General features: G+C 35.9%; 1 protein-coding gene across 1 annotated transcript in view; it reads right to left on the bottom strand.

The window, feature by feature from the left end:
- Slc9c1 (solute carrier family 9 member C1) overlaps positions 1–17491 on the bottom strand; it is a 165127-nt gene that overhangs the window by 54411 nt on the left and 93225 nt on the right. The window contains exons 15-18 of the mRNA XM_004624877.2: positions 15387–15563; positions 12479–12628; positions 6076–6127; positions 4615–4763 (exon numbers count right to left, since the gene is read on the bottom strand). Of these exons, the coding sequence (XP_004624934.2) occupies positions 4615–4763; positions 6076–6127; positions 12479–12628; positions 15387–15563 (528 nt within the window). The remainder of the gene's footprint in view (positions 1–4614; positions 4764–6075; positions 6128–12478; positions 12629–15386; positions 15564–17491) is intronic.

Genomic DNA, 17491 nt, shown 5'->3' with positions numbered 1-17491 from the left:
TTAGGCACTTCAATCTGCTGAGCTATTTGGTCGACCCTTAGAATGACCATTTTGATTTACAGTTTTACTCTACCATATTTAACTTGATTTTCTCATAGCTTGATTAGAAGTCAACATTGAGAGCTTTTTCATTATTGTTGATTCAATGGGCAAAGAAGAGAAATTAATTTCATAGTTTCTATTTTTTCTAAGAATTCAAAATAGTTTTACAAAAGCAATATAAACTATACAAAACTTCACTAAACTAAGCACTAGGAACTCAATGATTTTTTTTTTTCCTGCCTCAGGCTGCCTAAGGGCAGGTATGGTAACACAGGTGGAGGTGGGGATCCAGCAGCAGTATCCTGCACCTGACTGCATTTGCAAGAGCAGGTGCTTATACAACTGAACTAACTGGTAGGCTCCCAGCACTAGGAATTCAACAATGGTTACTGTATTGCATGATACTATCTTCAAATTAGTTTTTTAGTTTACCAGATATAAACATGCAAAATTGGATAAAACAACAACAAATCATAAGAAATTTTAAAAAAATTTAAGCATTAACTGCACATTTCAAAAGATCAGCAGAAATTGGCAGTACAATTATCTAAATTATTCTGCATATATGTAAATATATTTTTGTCCCTTGTTCTTTTTGTCCATTTCCTCATCCCAGGTTTTTCTTCCCATTGAACAAATTCTTTGCCTTTCATGATATCTATTGTACCTTTCAGATTTTATTTACTCTCTCAGGTTCTCACACTAGTGAATTTGAGGCTCTTGCAGAAAAATGGATGCAACTAGGGACTTTATTTGTAAATGAATAAATCAGACCCCCATATGCAAATATCATATTAGTTTCTATTTCTTAAAGAAAATACTGCAATTTGAATTCCATGGTTTTTAGAGAATTCAAATATCATTTCAAACATTCACTGACACTTTTCTTTTACATATATATCTGTTTTAGATCTTTTCCTCACTTTCTGAAGCATTCTTTACCCCTTTTCATAGGTTTGTGGAATCTCTTTAGGAATTAGTGCAATCATGACTTCATGTGCAATCTGTATTACAAATGTTATGTTCCAAGCTGTAGGATTCCTTTCTAGAACATAAAAAGAATTTTTAAAAATCAGGCCTCCAAGATTCAAAGACCTAATTGAAAAACAGGCATCTGAGATGAATATCCACTTCACAAATGAAGAGATACAAATGGCAAATAAAGATATGAAAAAATGTTCAACATCATTGATCATTCAAGAGATACAAATGAAAACAATGCTGAGATAACATTTTTAAAAAATGTATTTAGTATGGGGTCTTCAGGGTATCACTACACAGATTGGACTCATAGTGATCCTCCTGTTTTTAACCTACCAAGTGCTGGGATTACAAGTGTGCACCACCACGCACAGTCTCAATTGCTGTCTCAGTGTGCCCTGGGAGCAGGGCTGGCACAGCGTGCCAGGGATCAAATCCATTCCCTGGGTCTGCCTAAGCAGGCACTTTAGTCCACTGAGCTATCTAGCCAGCCTTTGAGATAACATCTTATGCCAAAAAGAATGGTCATCACCAAGAAGACAACCAATAACAAGTGCTGGAGAAGCTGTGGGGAGAAAGGAACCCTTTTTCACTGTTGGTGGGAGTGCAGGCTGGTACAATCATTATGGAAATCATTATAGAAATTCCTCAAAAAGCTAGGATTAGAGGTCCCATTCAAGCCAGCTATTTTTCTCCTAGGTATTTTTCCAAAAGAACTGAAATAATCATATCACAGCAATATATGTGCACCCATGTTTGTAGCATCACAATTTGTTGTAGCTAAGTCTTGGAAACAACCCAAATGACCATCAACTAAGGAATAGATTAAAAACATATGGTGCTATTACACAATAGAGTTATATTCTGCTTTAAAAATAGATAAATTTGAGGCTTTTGTAGATAAATGGATACAGCTCGAGACTATATTAGTAAGTGAAATAAATCAGATAAACTTGTACAAACAGTATTATCCCACTAGTGTGAAAACCTGAAAGACTTATGAAAATCTAAAATGTGCAACAGATACAGTGAAAGGTTAATAAATTGTTCAATGAAAACAAGAAAACTAGGATGAGGAAAAGGACAAATGAAAGAAAGGAAAAGATACATTTAGGTATATATGCAGAATAATTTGGATAATTGTATTGTCGATTTCTGCTGGTCTTTCTAAATTAGCAGTTAATGCTTAAATTTTTTTTTTTTACTCTGATTTTTTTCTTTCTCTTGATTTTTTTCTCACTTGTTTGTTATTGTTTTGTTTTGCTTTTTCTTCTTTAAATGAATTTTATGTGTTTATACCTAAAATCCCAGTACTTGGGAGGCTGAAAACAAGAGGATCACTATGAGTCTGATCTGCGCAGAGAGACCCTGTAATCTGAAGAACTAATTTGAAGACAGCATCATATGAATTCAGCAACCAGTGTTGAATACCTATCCCTTTGTTTAGTGAAATATTGTACCATTTCTAATGCTGTTTTTATTCTATCACTGTTTTATATTCTTTAAAAATAAAAATTAATGAAAAATAAGTATTAGAATATTGTCTAAACTCTTCCCCCAATTGTAGCGACCGAGTGTGTCATCTTTTTGAGGATTAATTATAAAATTGAGGGCTCAGAAAAGATGTATTTCTTTCTCACCCAAACATTCCCAAATCTTTTGCCTCTGAAACTTTTTGTGAATATTGCCTGTATGCTGGCATTATTCATATTTTAATGCCCAAAACACTAAATATTTATAGATCACATTTAAATGACGTTTTCAATATTTATAAAGTTAAATATAGAACTCTCTTAATAGATATCAACAGTTAAAATGAATGTGTTAAACAGCCACTTCACAAATACAATAACTTGTTTCTTTAGAGGCTATTAAATTTAAGAACCATTTCAAAATAGTTTCCTGAAAGTTTAGAATATATAAAGACAAGGGCCTGCCAGATAGCTCAGCAGACTAAAAGCTCCTGCTTAGTGACATGCAGGACACCAAGGTTTGATTCCAGGCCTGCCCTGCCAGCCCGCCCCCAAGGCATGCTGGGGAAGCACTTGAGACTGGGTGTGGTGGCAGTGCTGTAATCCCAGTGCTTGGGAGGCTGAGAACAAGAGGGTCACTGTCAGTCTGATCTGTGCAGTGAGAGCCTGTACTAAATACGTTTAAAAAAGAATACATGAAGTAATGAATTCACAACATATGACATCTTAAAACATGCTGAAAGATTTTGAAGTAGTACATTTTCTCCTTCTGAGTACATTTTTGAAATTATTCTCCATTAATGATACCATCTTGGGCTGGTGAGATGGCTCAGTGGTCTAAAACACCTATTTAGAACAAGCTTAGCAAAGCACAGGGACTGTGGTTCAATCCCCCAGCACCACATGCCAGCCAGCCACGCCCCCTGGTGGGCTGAGCTGGCCACACACACACACACACACACACACACACAAATAAATAAATTTTTTAAAAAAGATTAACATTACAAAAAAACGATGCCATCTTTTTAATGTCAGTTTCTTAAAAGATAATATTTTATGTAACATGTGGTCATAACTGTACTATGGCTGATAAACTTAAGTTCATTTATATTTGAAATTAAAGAAGCCAACAGTCCTGGAGGATTGTGGACTCTCAGACAACTAACAGAATAGTGTTCAGTTATGGAGTTTAGAATTAAAGCACTTTGTATTGTCTGTTTTTCATGTGTCCCAGAGTTTCAAAGTATATGTAGTAACTTTTTTTCTTATATTAAAGTTACATTTCCCATTTTTTTACTACACATGTGCTGCATGTTTTAGGAGGAATATTTGACATTACCCTCAAGTCAGTTCTATGCATGACCATTTACCAAATACTATGAGATTTCTTAAAGGGAACATTCTGTGCTGTGCTATCATGCAGTGTCATCTTGTTCCTTGACAAATATGCTTGTACCTTTGTATAATGAGATGTAAAATTAAAAGTGAGCAGTGTGTGACAATGACCAAGGGTTTTAAAATTGTTAGCAATCCAAAATGGATATTTGAAATGAAGAGACACTTCTCAGATAAAGAAGTACAAACAGCAAATGAATATATGAAAAATGTTCAACATCACTGGTCATTCAACAGAAGCAAACTAAAACACTGAGATTCCATCTCACTACAGACGAAACAGCTATCATTAAGAAATCAATTAATAACAAATACTGGTGAGTCTGTGGAGTAAAAAACAAAAAAAACCTTTTCCCACTCTGGTTGGGTGTGTGGACCAGGGCCGTCACAACCTTAACCCTAACCCTCACCCTAACCCTAAAGGCTAGAGGGTGAGGCAGGGAAGTGGGTATGATAAAGGAGAACTGAGATATATTATGTACAGGTATAAATTCCCTATAATGAATGCAATCATTGTGTATATCAAAAGTATACTAATAAAATTAATTTTAAACAAAACAAGAGAAATTTGGTTCAGTGGTATATCTAAAGCTGTGGTTTATGTGTTTTGAATTTCACTGCTCAGAATAAAATAAAATGTAAAAGAATAGTCTTCACGACTATGAACGATTATGAATAACTATATGTTGACTAAGTCAACATATTTCTTCTGAAAATCCCTTACCTTACTAATTTCAGCACTTTCATTTTCATGAATAATTCCTTTGGTTCCAAAACTCTTGAGAATTTCTTTAGCCATATTGAGCAAGACATTGATCTCCTCCTTTGTCTTCATAGTGACACCTATTTCCGGGTGATCATACTCTAAGTAGCCTAAAAAAATTCCAATACATTTTTAGGTGAAATAAATGTGTCTTTTAAAATGTTTAATATAGATGATAAACTAATGAGTCTCATTAACTCATGGAGTACAATTTTCAACACAAATAAATATTTCTCTCCTTGCAAGTCCCGTGACAATCAGTAGTTATTTTCTGGTAAAGCCAGAGCTCAGTCATTTTATTGGCAGCACTCACACTCATGCTAATCTTTGGGAAGAGGAAAAAAAGCCTTGATTCTTAAGTTGTAAGGATAGCAGGTATATTGATCCACCTAAACTGAACACTGGGAACCTTCTTGGGCTCTAGTTCTGCTGTTAATGATCCACTTTCCAGGACTTCTGACTATAGGCTGTGCACTCAAATCTGGCTTTTGAATAAATCCTTTCACTCATCCTGGGTCATTATTCACCCAACCTGGCTGTATCTTGATGGCTTATCCCTCTGTGCTTTTCTGCTAATCTCATTTGGATTCTGGATACGCATTAAATTTTAATTATATATTTGGACATTTCCTCAATCCTGATTTCTCTGTCCTGGATTTGCCATACTGATTGTCAAGCCAGCCATTATTTTCAAGTTTGCTGTATGTACTTTTGCTCCACTCCATCTCAGGCATCAGATCTCTTCCTCTTCCTCACACATGAGCGTTATTACATGGTCAGGGTGTGTGCTCACTGCCAGAATTTGTCCTTCACCAGGAGTGTGACCTGGTATGACTCAGAGAATAGGTTGTTGCCATATCTGGATGTCGAGGTTCCCTGTTGTCCTCATGGAGATCTATTCTAATTTTAACTCATTATATGGCCTAAGTCCTTGGACGGAAGCTGCATGGCTAGTGGAGGGAAACAATAACTTCTTTCCTTGTGATATCAGGAAGATACAAGTATTTCTGATTTGGAAGAAAACAGTTATAAGGCTATAAAATTTCATGCATAATTTTGACATGGAAATAAAGATAAGTTAAGAAATTTAAGTGTTTGCATTGTTCTATTTGGCAGAAAAGTAAATATGGAAAGGTACTGTTACATTATACCCATCTATACTTGAAAACATGGTTATATTTTTTGATATTATCTACTTTATTCTTATAAGTGAATAGGCTTTCTTTTAGATAGTTTAACTCTAAAACCACAGTTTTTCTACAGTTATGATGATAAAAAATAATAATGCTAAATATTTAGGTTGAAAGATACCTACCTAGGGGCTGGGGAGATAGTTCAGTAGAATAAGCACTTGCTTGGCAAGCACAAAGGCCTGAGTTCAATCCCCAGTTCTGGAAAAAAAAAAAAAAGAAAGATACCTACCTAGTTCTTTCATGGCACGTTGCATATTCCTTGTTTCCCGCTTTAACAACATCTACAAGACAAAAGAAATGTTATCTCTATTGGAAAAAAGTTCCATTATTATTTAAATGCCTTTGTGCACACACTTAAAATTTTAGTACCCTGGGAGACTGAAAGAGGAAGATCATACATTGAGCCTAGCCTAAGCAACTTAATGCTTAGCAAGACCCTGTCTCAAAAATAAAAATAGAGAATTGAGAATGTAGTTCAAGGTGCATTGTGGTATGAGAATGTAGCTCATAACACACTTGTGCACACACACACACGCACACGCGTGTGCACCTCTGCATTTCCAACTGATAATTTTAAACATATGTTCTTTAATATTTATTTGTTTATTTGTACAGGGTCTCATTACGCAGTTTGGACTTGTAGTGATCCTCCTTTCTCAACCTCCCCAGTGCTGGGATTATAGGTCTGTGCCACCACATCTGGTTCTGGGGTAGGTATGGCATGCCCAGTGTTCTGGGGATGGCAAGGCATGCAGTACCAAGGATCAGACTTGCCAGACAGGTGCTGAGAAGGCTACTGAGCTATCTCCCCAACCCTAAACATAAATTTTTTTATTTTATAAAAATAATGATGAATGCTATTGGAGCTTTGTAGGGATTCAAACTGAATTGAGGGGCTTTTTTCTTCCTTTCTCTTTTTTTTCTTTTTCTTTTTCTTCTATCAGTGCTGAACAAACTCCACAAGTTTCTTAGCTTGAAAGTTTTCTTGGCTTCACCAAGAGGGATGCATAAAATAGGAAGTAGCATTACATAGGTAGATGCTAAGAAAATTAAAAGTGTGTCATATAGTATTGCATAAGGTAACTTTCATTAAGATACTATTGCTTCTTCAATACATGGTAGTTACTTTTATATTCAGCTTTCAGGGAACTTCCAAATCAGAGACAAAGGGATAACTTCAACTTCGAGTAGGGGTAGGCAAGCATAAAACAGGACAAAATTGGGGAAATACTTTGAGGACCTATGACCTCTTGTATTTTCTTCTTCACATATTCAAATTCCAGTTTAATATATCATTGGTTAGAAAAGTAGGAACACTCAGGAAAACCGTTTTAAAATTATAAGTGTTGAAGAGAGAAAAATACTACTTTTTGTGTTTTAAAACATACTGAGTATACACTTTTCTCAACTACAAAGTTTGGTATTTATTATGGTTTGTGTCTAGTTGTCACCCCAAAGCCTCATGTAGTCATGAAGTGGCTTCTAGAGTTGGTGATTAATTCTTGATCCAAGCTTGGATTGTGGATGTGAGTGTTATACCTGCCCTAGGGCAGACAATCTGCATACAAATGTAGGCGAGAGAGGCTTGCTAGCAGCCACAGCTGCTGCTTCCCCTTTGGCTCTTTGCTACTTTCCACCACCATGAATGACTGCCCTCTGCCATGTGCCTCTCTGCCTTGGAACCAACTAATTAAATTTTCCCACACTTAATTCTGGGTGTTGGGTATTTTGTCCCCGCAATGAGGAAAAAGTAACAGAGACAGAATTTTATACCTAGGAGTGGGGTTGTTGCTGTGGCTAATCTTGACCATGTACTTCAAGAGCCTTTGGGGATAGCTTATAGGAAGAGTTAGGAAAGGTTTGGAGATGTTACCTACAAGAGAAATGCTGGAACACTTGAGGCAGTGTCACAGCTATTAGTCAGATTTATGTTGGTAATGAATAGCAAAGAACCCAGCAGGATGATTAAAAATGTGAGTTTAGCTAGAAAGGAAGTACCAATAAAGCTGTGGGCTACAAGGATAAAGCTGAGATCTCCATTGCCAGGAAGAAACAAGAGAATAGGAATAGAAAAGATAGCTTGAGGGCATCACAAGAAGCAGCAAGTCTTTACCCTTTGCAGCCTCAACTGCAAAAGTGAAAGAGTTTGCTTTGAGGAGAAAGTCACAGAGCCCCATGTTCTAGAATGGAGGTGGCAGCCACACCAGGCTCCAGAATGGCATCATCATGGAGAATTTGTTCCACAAAATCAGGTTCAGAATGCTCAATGATCCAGGTATTCAACTCCTACAGCCAGGAGAGAAGAAAGCCTGGCAACTGCTCCACCTAGCAGCAGACCTTGGCATTTTCCAGGTGATGTTGGTTTTAGGTGTATGCAGAATGTAAGAGTTCTGAGGTTAAGAAGGCATCCACCTAGATTCTAGAAGGCCTGGGAGGCCAAGTAGTGTGCCCCTAGGAGGTCATTGTGTAATGTTTATTGTGCAGTGGAAACCCCAGAAGCTGGGGAAAGCCAGAAGTGTGGATCATCTGAGGAAAGCTACCAAGAGGGAGCAAAGCCAGCCCAAAAGAAAAGTCATGGAAGCTACAACCAGAAGCAGTGCTGCAGAAGTAGAGCCACATGGGGCTCACAATTTGCCACAGATCACTTCGGATGTTCCACATGGAACCACAGTATTTGCTTGCTATTTTGCAGTTTGACTGTCATGGACTCACTGTTTCATGGATTTTCAAAAAATATTAATCTAAATTATTTATCTCAGATTTTTTCCTATATTGAGGGATTTTGCAGAATGATACAGTATACATATGTTGTTAAAATTACATATGTTTACAGTTTAGAAAATGGTTAAGAACATTAGAATTGTTTTTAATGTGTGTGTAAACATATTTTAAAATAAATATAACATCACTACTTCACTGATTTTCACTTACTGCAGGGGTATCTGGGCTGTAGCCTCCACGATGAGTGAAGGACCACTGTGTAGGACTTAAATGTTTGCCCTTCTGGATTTTGGACTTGCTTTGGTTCCAATGCTTTGTATCCTATTGTTTGTACCTTTGTAATGGTAATGTTTATGTTGTGCCATTGAATGTTGGAAGTGTTTAACTTTTCATTTATACAAGGGCTCATAAGACAGAGTTTACCTTCAATCTTGGAGGAGATTTGGGACTTGGATGTTTCAGTAATGCTGAAACTGTAGGACTTTGGCAACTCTTACAGATAGACTAAATGCTTTTTGCATAAAGGGATGTGCATGTCTCTTTCAGGGGCCCAGGGCACAATGTTATGGTTTGTGTCTAGTTGTCCTCGCAAAGCCTCAGGCAGTCATGGGGTGGCTTCTTGTTTGTGATTAATTCTTGATACAATGCTGGAATTATGGGTGTAAGTGCTACACCTTCCCTGGGACAGATAATCTGCATATAAATGTAGAGAGGGGAGAGAAGCTTGCTAGCTGCTGTAGCCATTGCCCTGCCCTTTGTTCTTTGTTGTTTTCCTGCTGCAATGAGCTGCTGTCCTCTGCCATGTGCCTCTCTGCCTTGGAGCCAGTTGAGTATGGACTGAAACTTCCACTGTGAGCTAAATAAACCTTTCCTTCCTTAATTTTGGATGTCAGATATTTTGTCCTAGCAATGAAAGAAAAGTAACTGAGACAGCAATATGAAGAGTAACACCCAAAAGTTTCAAATTGCCTTCTATAGAAGGGAAGTACTGAATTCTACCTCATCAACAAACTTTCATGCATATATCATTGTTAATCTGTCTCCATTTATAAAAGGTTAGAATTTAGGCCCTGCAACTGTCTTGGTTACCTACTAAACAAAGAACATTGGGTAAAATCACTTAACCTCTCTTGGCCTTGTGGTTCTCATCTACATAATAAGAAAATATGGCCAAGTTTCCTGTAGATGAACTATTGTTTCTCTCTTTCTATTTCCCAGATTACTTGTGTTATAGCCTGTGCAATTGATTCCAATTTTGTAACTCTGTATGCTCCCACTGTAACTTTATTAACTGTTATAACCTGACATATGCGCCACCATCTTGTTCTGTATGCGCCATTCTAAATGCTGTAACTTTCTACTGTGCCTTTTCTCTACTTGAGAACCTGCAGTTGGGCCTTTCTCACGCTGCCCTTTTGTGCGCACCTGAATCTAGTTTCAGACCAATGCCCTGATCTCTCTCTCATTCCCAGCTACAAACTGTACCCACCACTGCACCTGTTATTGTTCATTAGAAACAGGTAATTTTTCAACTGTAGCCCCAAGATAAACCCTTGAGGTCAGCTTTTATGGTTTATTGGCTTAAATACCCACTCCATTTTGTAACCAGAATGGGCATTGTATTATACATTTCTCTACATGTCCACTGTAACTTTATTAATGAGGATTGTTTGGTATAAGCTGACAACTTCAACTCCATCTTGATGGCTCAAGCCATTCATCGGACCTCTGAACACAGTTTGTTAATGTTCAAACCATTCCTTTGTTCTAAACCACAGTGTGTCAAAGGTTGAGATCTGAACTATTTTTACCCCAGAGCACTCCACACAATATGTCCTGTGATCAGCACCGAACCATAAATTGTAATTATTTGTTCCTAAAAATTGTATGTAATCTATTTTCCCGAAAGTGGACGCTGACTCCTGTGCTGCATTCCCTTGCACTCAAATCATAAGACCTCCCCTTTGCGGTTTTCAGCCTTAAAAACCCTTGTCTCTCCCCTCCTGTGCGTGCACCTCAGCATCTTGCCGGGGTGTCTGCTGCTGGGTACCAGCTAAAATAAGGCGCTTCTTTAACTTTTGGACTTGCCTCATTGTCATCTGATTTTTGAGTTACAACAACTTGTTTTTATTTCCTTTATTTTTTACTAGCAGAAAACAAAGATAGAGATGGACAAAGTTTTTGGAATTATGAGGAACCTCTGCTCAAGGGTGGCATAATTTTTTCTTTTCCTCTTTTTAAAAAATGTATGTAATACAGGGTGTACAGGGTCTCACTGCAAAAATCAGACTCGTAGTGATCCTCCTGTTTTCAGCCTCCCAAGAGCTGGGATTACAGGCGTGTGCCACCACACCCAGTCTTAGTCACTATCTCGACATGCTCCAGGGGTGGAGCTGGCATGGCATGCTAGAGATTGAACCCTGGTCCCCGTGCCTGCCTAAGCAGGCACTTTAGTCCAGTGATCTATCTGGCTGGCCCAATTTTTATTTTCTGATGGTTTGTATTAATACACCTATAGTCTGACATATCCTGGAAACTGTTACTGGAGAAAGCTAATGGGTTTCAAACAGGTAGAAAAGTGACATCTGAGAGCCTTTATATTTTGCTAGCATGATATAGAAGATACTTAAATAATTTAAATGCAGACCAGTTTAAGGTTTTTTTTTTTTTTTTTTTATAGAAAGAAAGATTTACTTCAGCTCACAATTTACAGAGGTTCAGTCCATAATAGGACAGCTTTAAGGCTGGGTGGCATGGCAGACAGGCATTGCTGAGAAGAAACAGTTCATGGTGAGAAGGGAACTAAACAAGCAAACAAGGGTCTTTCATAGTCTTTTAATACACCTTTATAATGTATCTAAGCTACCAGGATTCAGGAAGGTGCCAAACAAATCAGTAGACTGATTTTGTAATCACACATCCATAATCCTAGAATCACACACTCTAGACACAGTCACCTCTGAAAAATGCCCCATCTAAACCTACACAAGGCTTTGGAGGTACATCTAACACATTCTTGTATGGTTGTGGAACAGAATATAAAAGAAATGCCATGTATGTCACCTTGCACATAGTCTTGTTCATAGTTAACAATATGAAATCAGTAAATATTTACCCCATTTTGTCTCCATATTTAATCATGTTCATATTGATGACTGTTGTGTCATATTTTTTGATTTTTCTTGTTTTCATTTTTTTAAATTTTATTGAGAAACCAATAGCAATGAGACAGTTTCAAAACTGATTACTAGCACAGTTTCAATAATTAATACATTGCATATTGTTGTCTTCATAGTGGTTATTCATAGTACAAGATGCAGACATGATATCCTGTCCAAACATTATTAGTATAAATCTTTCTTCTCATCGAATTAAGAGAAAGTAGTTAGCTGTATATGTGTCCTATTTTGTATATACAGATGCAAAATGGTACTTCATTTGTATCCCCTTTTTTTGTTTAGTTTTGTCAGAGATGGGTATTCCATTGCTATTTATATATTGTAAGTGCATGAATTCAGCAAAATAATCCAATATAGTCCAATAGTTCATAATAGTGGTGGGTTATCCATAGGACTGGCAATGTTAGAAGTTGTTGAATTAAGCCATTTGCAGTTCAGCATATTAATATGGCTTTACTTTTTATACCTCATTTAAACTTTTCTGCTGGATGATTAAGACCAAGATAAAGCAAGACCTATACAACATGAAATGTATCTTTTGTATCTGACAAGGTCAGTCAAATCCTCTCAGGATATACCCTGAAACCCTGCAGTTTAAGTTTTTGCAGAAATTAATTATCAAACCTGGAGTCAAAGATAATATCTAAATGTACAGATGGACAACATGCTAGGTGAGGGGAGCAGAACAGTGGAAGGTATAAGTCATTTTTTAGTTTTTAAGATTTTACTCACCTCTTTAACCTGCTTAGAAGTTGCAATCTCATCAATTATGTTCATTACGTCTATTTCGCCTTGGATATAACCTTTCAGTACAGCATACCTAAAAGACTGCTGATGACTCATTTTTTTATCTATTATTCGTAGCAACTTTGGTGTTATGAGCTGAAAAAGCGAAGTTCCATTTAGTACAATTAATGCAGATTTTAATTGCGCATGTACTGATCAGTTTAACTGAAATTGATAATAGTAAGAAATTTAGTGCCCTCAAAGCTGGTAACTGCAGAAAGCAGTCAACATTCTTTGCTCATGGTGCTTCTATAAGTCCTTTATTTGTGGTGCCTTTATAAGCCTGTGATTATAAATATTTCTCTATAACTAATAATATTGGGCCCCATTTTCCTTATATGAAATTTCAGCTTGTTATCAAACAGTTTCAATTTTTGAAAAACAATATACTTACTGCTCTGAGCTTGGGTTGTAAGATGACTGTCTACAAAGTACTGCCATAGTCATGTGCTAAATCTACATACTCAACCTACTAAATGATCTGTGTGGTTGAAACCCAGTTACAACCAAACTCTCTGTCCAGTCCCACCATTCACTTCTTTTTCTTAGTTCTCTGCAGAGGGCTTAAGCCTCCAAATTCTCTGCTGTCCTCGTGCAGTTTCCTAATTTCCTCACAGGTAACAGTTCCCTGTATTTTCCTCTGTGTATGTGCTCCCCAACTCCATATACTGTACTCTATTCTCTAACCACCCATGATGAGTCCCTGGAGTGTATCAAGTGTTACCTAAAAAGACAAGCCTTTTCTCTCCAAGAAGTATATTGTACTATTTTGTACTTGTCCTACCATATAACGTTGTCATATCGAGATTACTTGTCATTTGCCTTCTCTACTAAGCTCCTTCGATGCAGACTCTGGGTCTAATATTATCATTATATTCCAAAGTCCTCCACCACTTGTCCTAAGGATTCACAGTTTCCTGAATACATAATCAAACTTTTCCTAGTGGTTTATCAGTTCCTTAACCTAAACAATTTAGTAGATTCTGTGCAGCTTTCTGTCACACTGAATCCACTGGGCTATAGAATGTACTAGACTCATTTTCCACAGATTATTCTGTAGAGGAGTCGTTACTCACTGTCTAATAAAAAATAACAAACTACTGATTACATACTTTTAATGCTGACTGATTTATGGCTATCAGTAGCAAAAGTATTTCTAAACATATGTAAGGACATAAATAAACAATATAAATAAAAACATTCTATGCTGTTAGTTTGAACTCTATAAAAACTTTGGCTCATTTAGCTTTGTGTTTTCCACAGTGCTTATTTGTTGGTGTCTTGTTTATGTAAAAGTAGAATGAGACAGAGAGATAAAAATAGATCTGCATCGATATATCTTTATATGTGTTGCTATGGCGTTTCATGACATTGAAATAATCTTTTAAAAATTAAAAAACTGGGCTGGAAAGATGGCTCAGTGGAATAAGTGCTTCCCTGGCAAGCATAAGGGCCTGAGTTCAATTCCTGGTTCCGCAATAAATAAATAAATAAAAATTAAAATTAAAATTAAAAAGCTACTCATCACACTTGTTACATGTATTAGTCAGAGATCATTGTTGACATGATTATGTACTCTATGACTTTACATAAAAGTAAATGTGTGATTTGTTAATGATTTGTGTGAATGCATACTACTTGCTTTGCTTCTACAAAAGCTTTACATGGCTCTTTGTTCTGCTTATCACCCTTATTTTTTTTTATTTTTTAAAGAATACAAAATAATAATAAAAAAGCAGCATTAGAAACAATACAGATAGCCAAGGATATAGCTGAGTGGCAGAAGCGCCTGTTTGGCAAGCAAAAGGTCCTGAGTTCAATCCCTGGTGGAGAGAGAGAGAGAGAGAGAGAGAGAGAAGAAACAATACAAAATTTTACTCAAAAAAGTAATAGGAATTCAACAATGGTTCTGTATTGCATGATGTTATCTTCAAATTAGTTGCTTAGGCTTCCAGACAGAAATGTACAAAATTGGATTTTTTTTATTGAAAAAACACAAAAAAGTTATAATAAATTGAAAAGAAAAAATAAGAATAAAAACAAAAAAATTTAAGTATTAACTACACCTTTCAAAAGATCAGCAGAAATCAGCAGTACAATTAATACCCGCATCATCCTGCATGTATACACACATATCCCCTCCTGGAGGTTTTTCCAAAAGAACTGAAATCATCATGCTACAGCGATGTATGTTTACAGTGGTGCAGCTTGTCCTAGCTAAATCTTGGAAACAACACTAAGGCCCATAAAATGAGGAAGGGATAAAAAAGATGTGGTATTTTTGTAATACACAATGGAGTATTGCTCAGCTATTAAAAATGATAAATTTGAGGCTTCTGTAGATAAGTGGATGCAGCTAGAGACTGTCCTCATAAGCGGAATCAGTCAGACTCACATGTACAAATATCAGATGGTCTCACTAGTGTGAGAACCTGAAAGAGTAAAATCCAAAAGATACAACAGATACTGGGAAAGGAAAAGAGTCAGTTCAATGGGAGAGAAAAACTGGGATGAGGAAAGGGACAGAAGAAAGAAGGGAAAAAGTTATCTCCATCTTTTATCTCTTAAGTATGTATAAAATATATATTACTTCAAGCATTACTTTGTACCTATATTAATATGGAATTTTTCATATACTCTTTTAAATGGAAAAGCTGTGATGAATCCGTTTATACTTGTAAATGCTAAACTAATTTCTACTATAAATTGAGTATGAATTCTATAAAGCATTATAAAACTTAATTGGTCAAAGGGAGTTAAATTCAAAATGTAAGCATTAGCCTAATGAAGGGTAATCACCTTAAAAATATTCATGAACATGAAGTAATTTTAAATTGCATTATTTGTTATTTACCTTAAAAAGGCGTAATACACGAAGGAGCGGGATAGTTTCCATTATTTCAGTTAAGAGAAAATTATAAGTAACAGATTTTGTGGTAAAAAGTATTAAGTCCACGGTGCTAATGAATGTAACTGATAACTCAAATATGTTCCAGGAGTGTGTAAAATATTCCCTTTGCAATGCTGCCATCTGTTGATTTAAAAAGAAATTGACACTGTTATTTTAAAATTTTTTCTACTTCATTATCTACAATAATTTAGACAGCGAAAAGATATTTTTCCCTGTGCCTTCCTTAAGTCTCTCTCTACTTGTCTGAAATCCACCATGAGAACCCAAACCAAACAAACAGAATAAGTGTGCTCACATTGTCCTATAGTAAAAGAACTTTCATAGGACCATTGATTTAGGATTCATTACAAACCATGAAATGGCATAAAATGTAGCAGTGGTAGAAATTCAGTCAAATATAAACAAACCATAATGTGACACACTTAATATAAAACAAACAGCTGTGGGCCAGGGAGATAGCTCAGTAGAATAAGCGCTTGCCTGGCAAGTGCAGGGTCCTGAGTTCAGTCCCTAGCAGCACAATCCATCCATCCATCCATCCATCCATCCATCCATCCATCCATCCATCCATCAACCCATCCATCCATCCATCCATCCATCCATCCATCCATCCATCCATCCATCAAACAGCTTCAAGATAAATACCATAAAACTCCTTAGCATTGTTTTATATTTTATAGTGATATATGATTAATATCCCAATCTGTGACTCAGATCAATAAGAAAAATAGATTTTTGTGATGTGCATGGACAATATTTTACTAAAGCCATTAAAACTTTGTTCATTTTATGACTGTATTTTATTTACATGTGTAATTTTATTTGTAAGATGAAGAATAAAAGTAATTTTTAACCTCTTAAAATCTAAGTAAAAGTAGATATTTTATCAGAATTATCTTGGGAATTACACTAAGTCTTTAGTAAATACATTAACTAGAGAATTATATGGATTCTTAGTAAATATATTTTTGTAGAACTAGCATAAAATTTCATCAATGTGTCAACATTCAAATGAGCACCTTTCAGAGACTATTTATGGATGTTTTTATCCATAAAGTTCATCTTTACATTAAAGTAGGAATAATTCAGTAGGATGCTGTTAAGCAGTTTAAATTGGATAGCTGTAAATAAGAAATTGCCATTTTAAGGCTAATTTCTGAATTGTTTTTGTTGCCTCTTCCACAAATCTAGAGTCAGTACAGACAGCTGGAGTCTTTACTAATTCAGATAATATTTTTTACAGTCCTTCAAAGTGCCGACTTTTTCAAAGTAACTCAGGGAAATAGGAAAATCCACTTACATATTTCCTTAGTACTAAGCACAAAATCAGAGTACATAGTTATTTTATCTTGTGTTGATTATATTAATTTGAAGGCATTAATAGTATAATGTAATCTGAACTCTGAAAATAAAGATTTCATGCCTTAAATCTATGACAGATAGAATTTTTCTGACAATTCTGTCTGGATTAAACTAGAAGTAGTTGAAGTACGTTTCTTGTTGAATATGAAATTTATAGCAGGATGTAAATAATATGGAAGGATCACATTTTATAAGTTCTATCATCTTTCTTACAAGCTTGAAGCATATATAGCTTATTGGATTTGAGGTCATTCTTTTCTAATGCTATAGCTTTGTAGCAGTATTACATTTTCTTTTTTCTTTGTCTTTTCTTTTTTCTTACTTTTTCCTTCCTTCCTTCCTTCCTTCCTTCCTTCCTTCCTTCCTTCCTTCCTTCCTTCCTTCTTTCTTTCTTTCTTTCTTTCTTTCTTTCTTTCTTTCTTTCTTTCTTTCTTTTTGTGGAACCGGGTATTGAACTCAGGTCCTTAAGCTTGCCAGGCAAGTGCTTATTCTACTGAGCCATCTCCCCGGCCCTATATTTTCTATTAAATATCTGAAATTCGTTTATTTTGTCCAACTATCACATACAATTTCTCTACTTATCTTGTATTACAACTATGTACAGTATCTTGTATTACAACTTTGATTCATATGACAGAGCACCTGGTTTGTGGATGCCCATTTCCATCACTCAGCAACTATCTTTT

The sequence above is a fragment of the Octodon degus genome, unplaced genomic scaffold (genome assembly GCF_000260255.1).
Source record: "Octodon degus isolate 3935 unplaced genomic scaffold, OctDeg1.0 scaffold00007, whole genome shotgun sequence".
Classification (NCBI taxonomy): Eukaryota; Metazoa; Chordata; class Mammalia; order Rodentia; family Octodontidae; genus Octodon; species Octodon degus.
The sequence above is the reverse complement of the archived record's forward strand: the minus strand, read 5'-3'. Positions and strand labels throughout refer to the sequence as shown.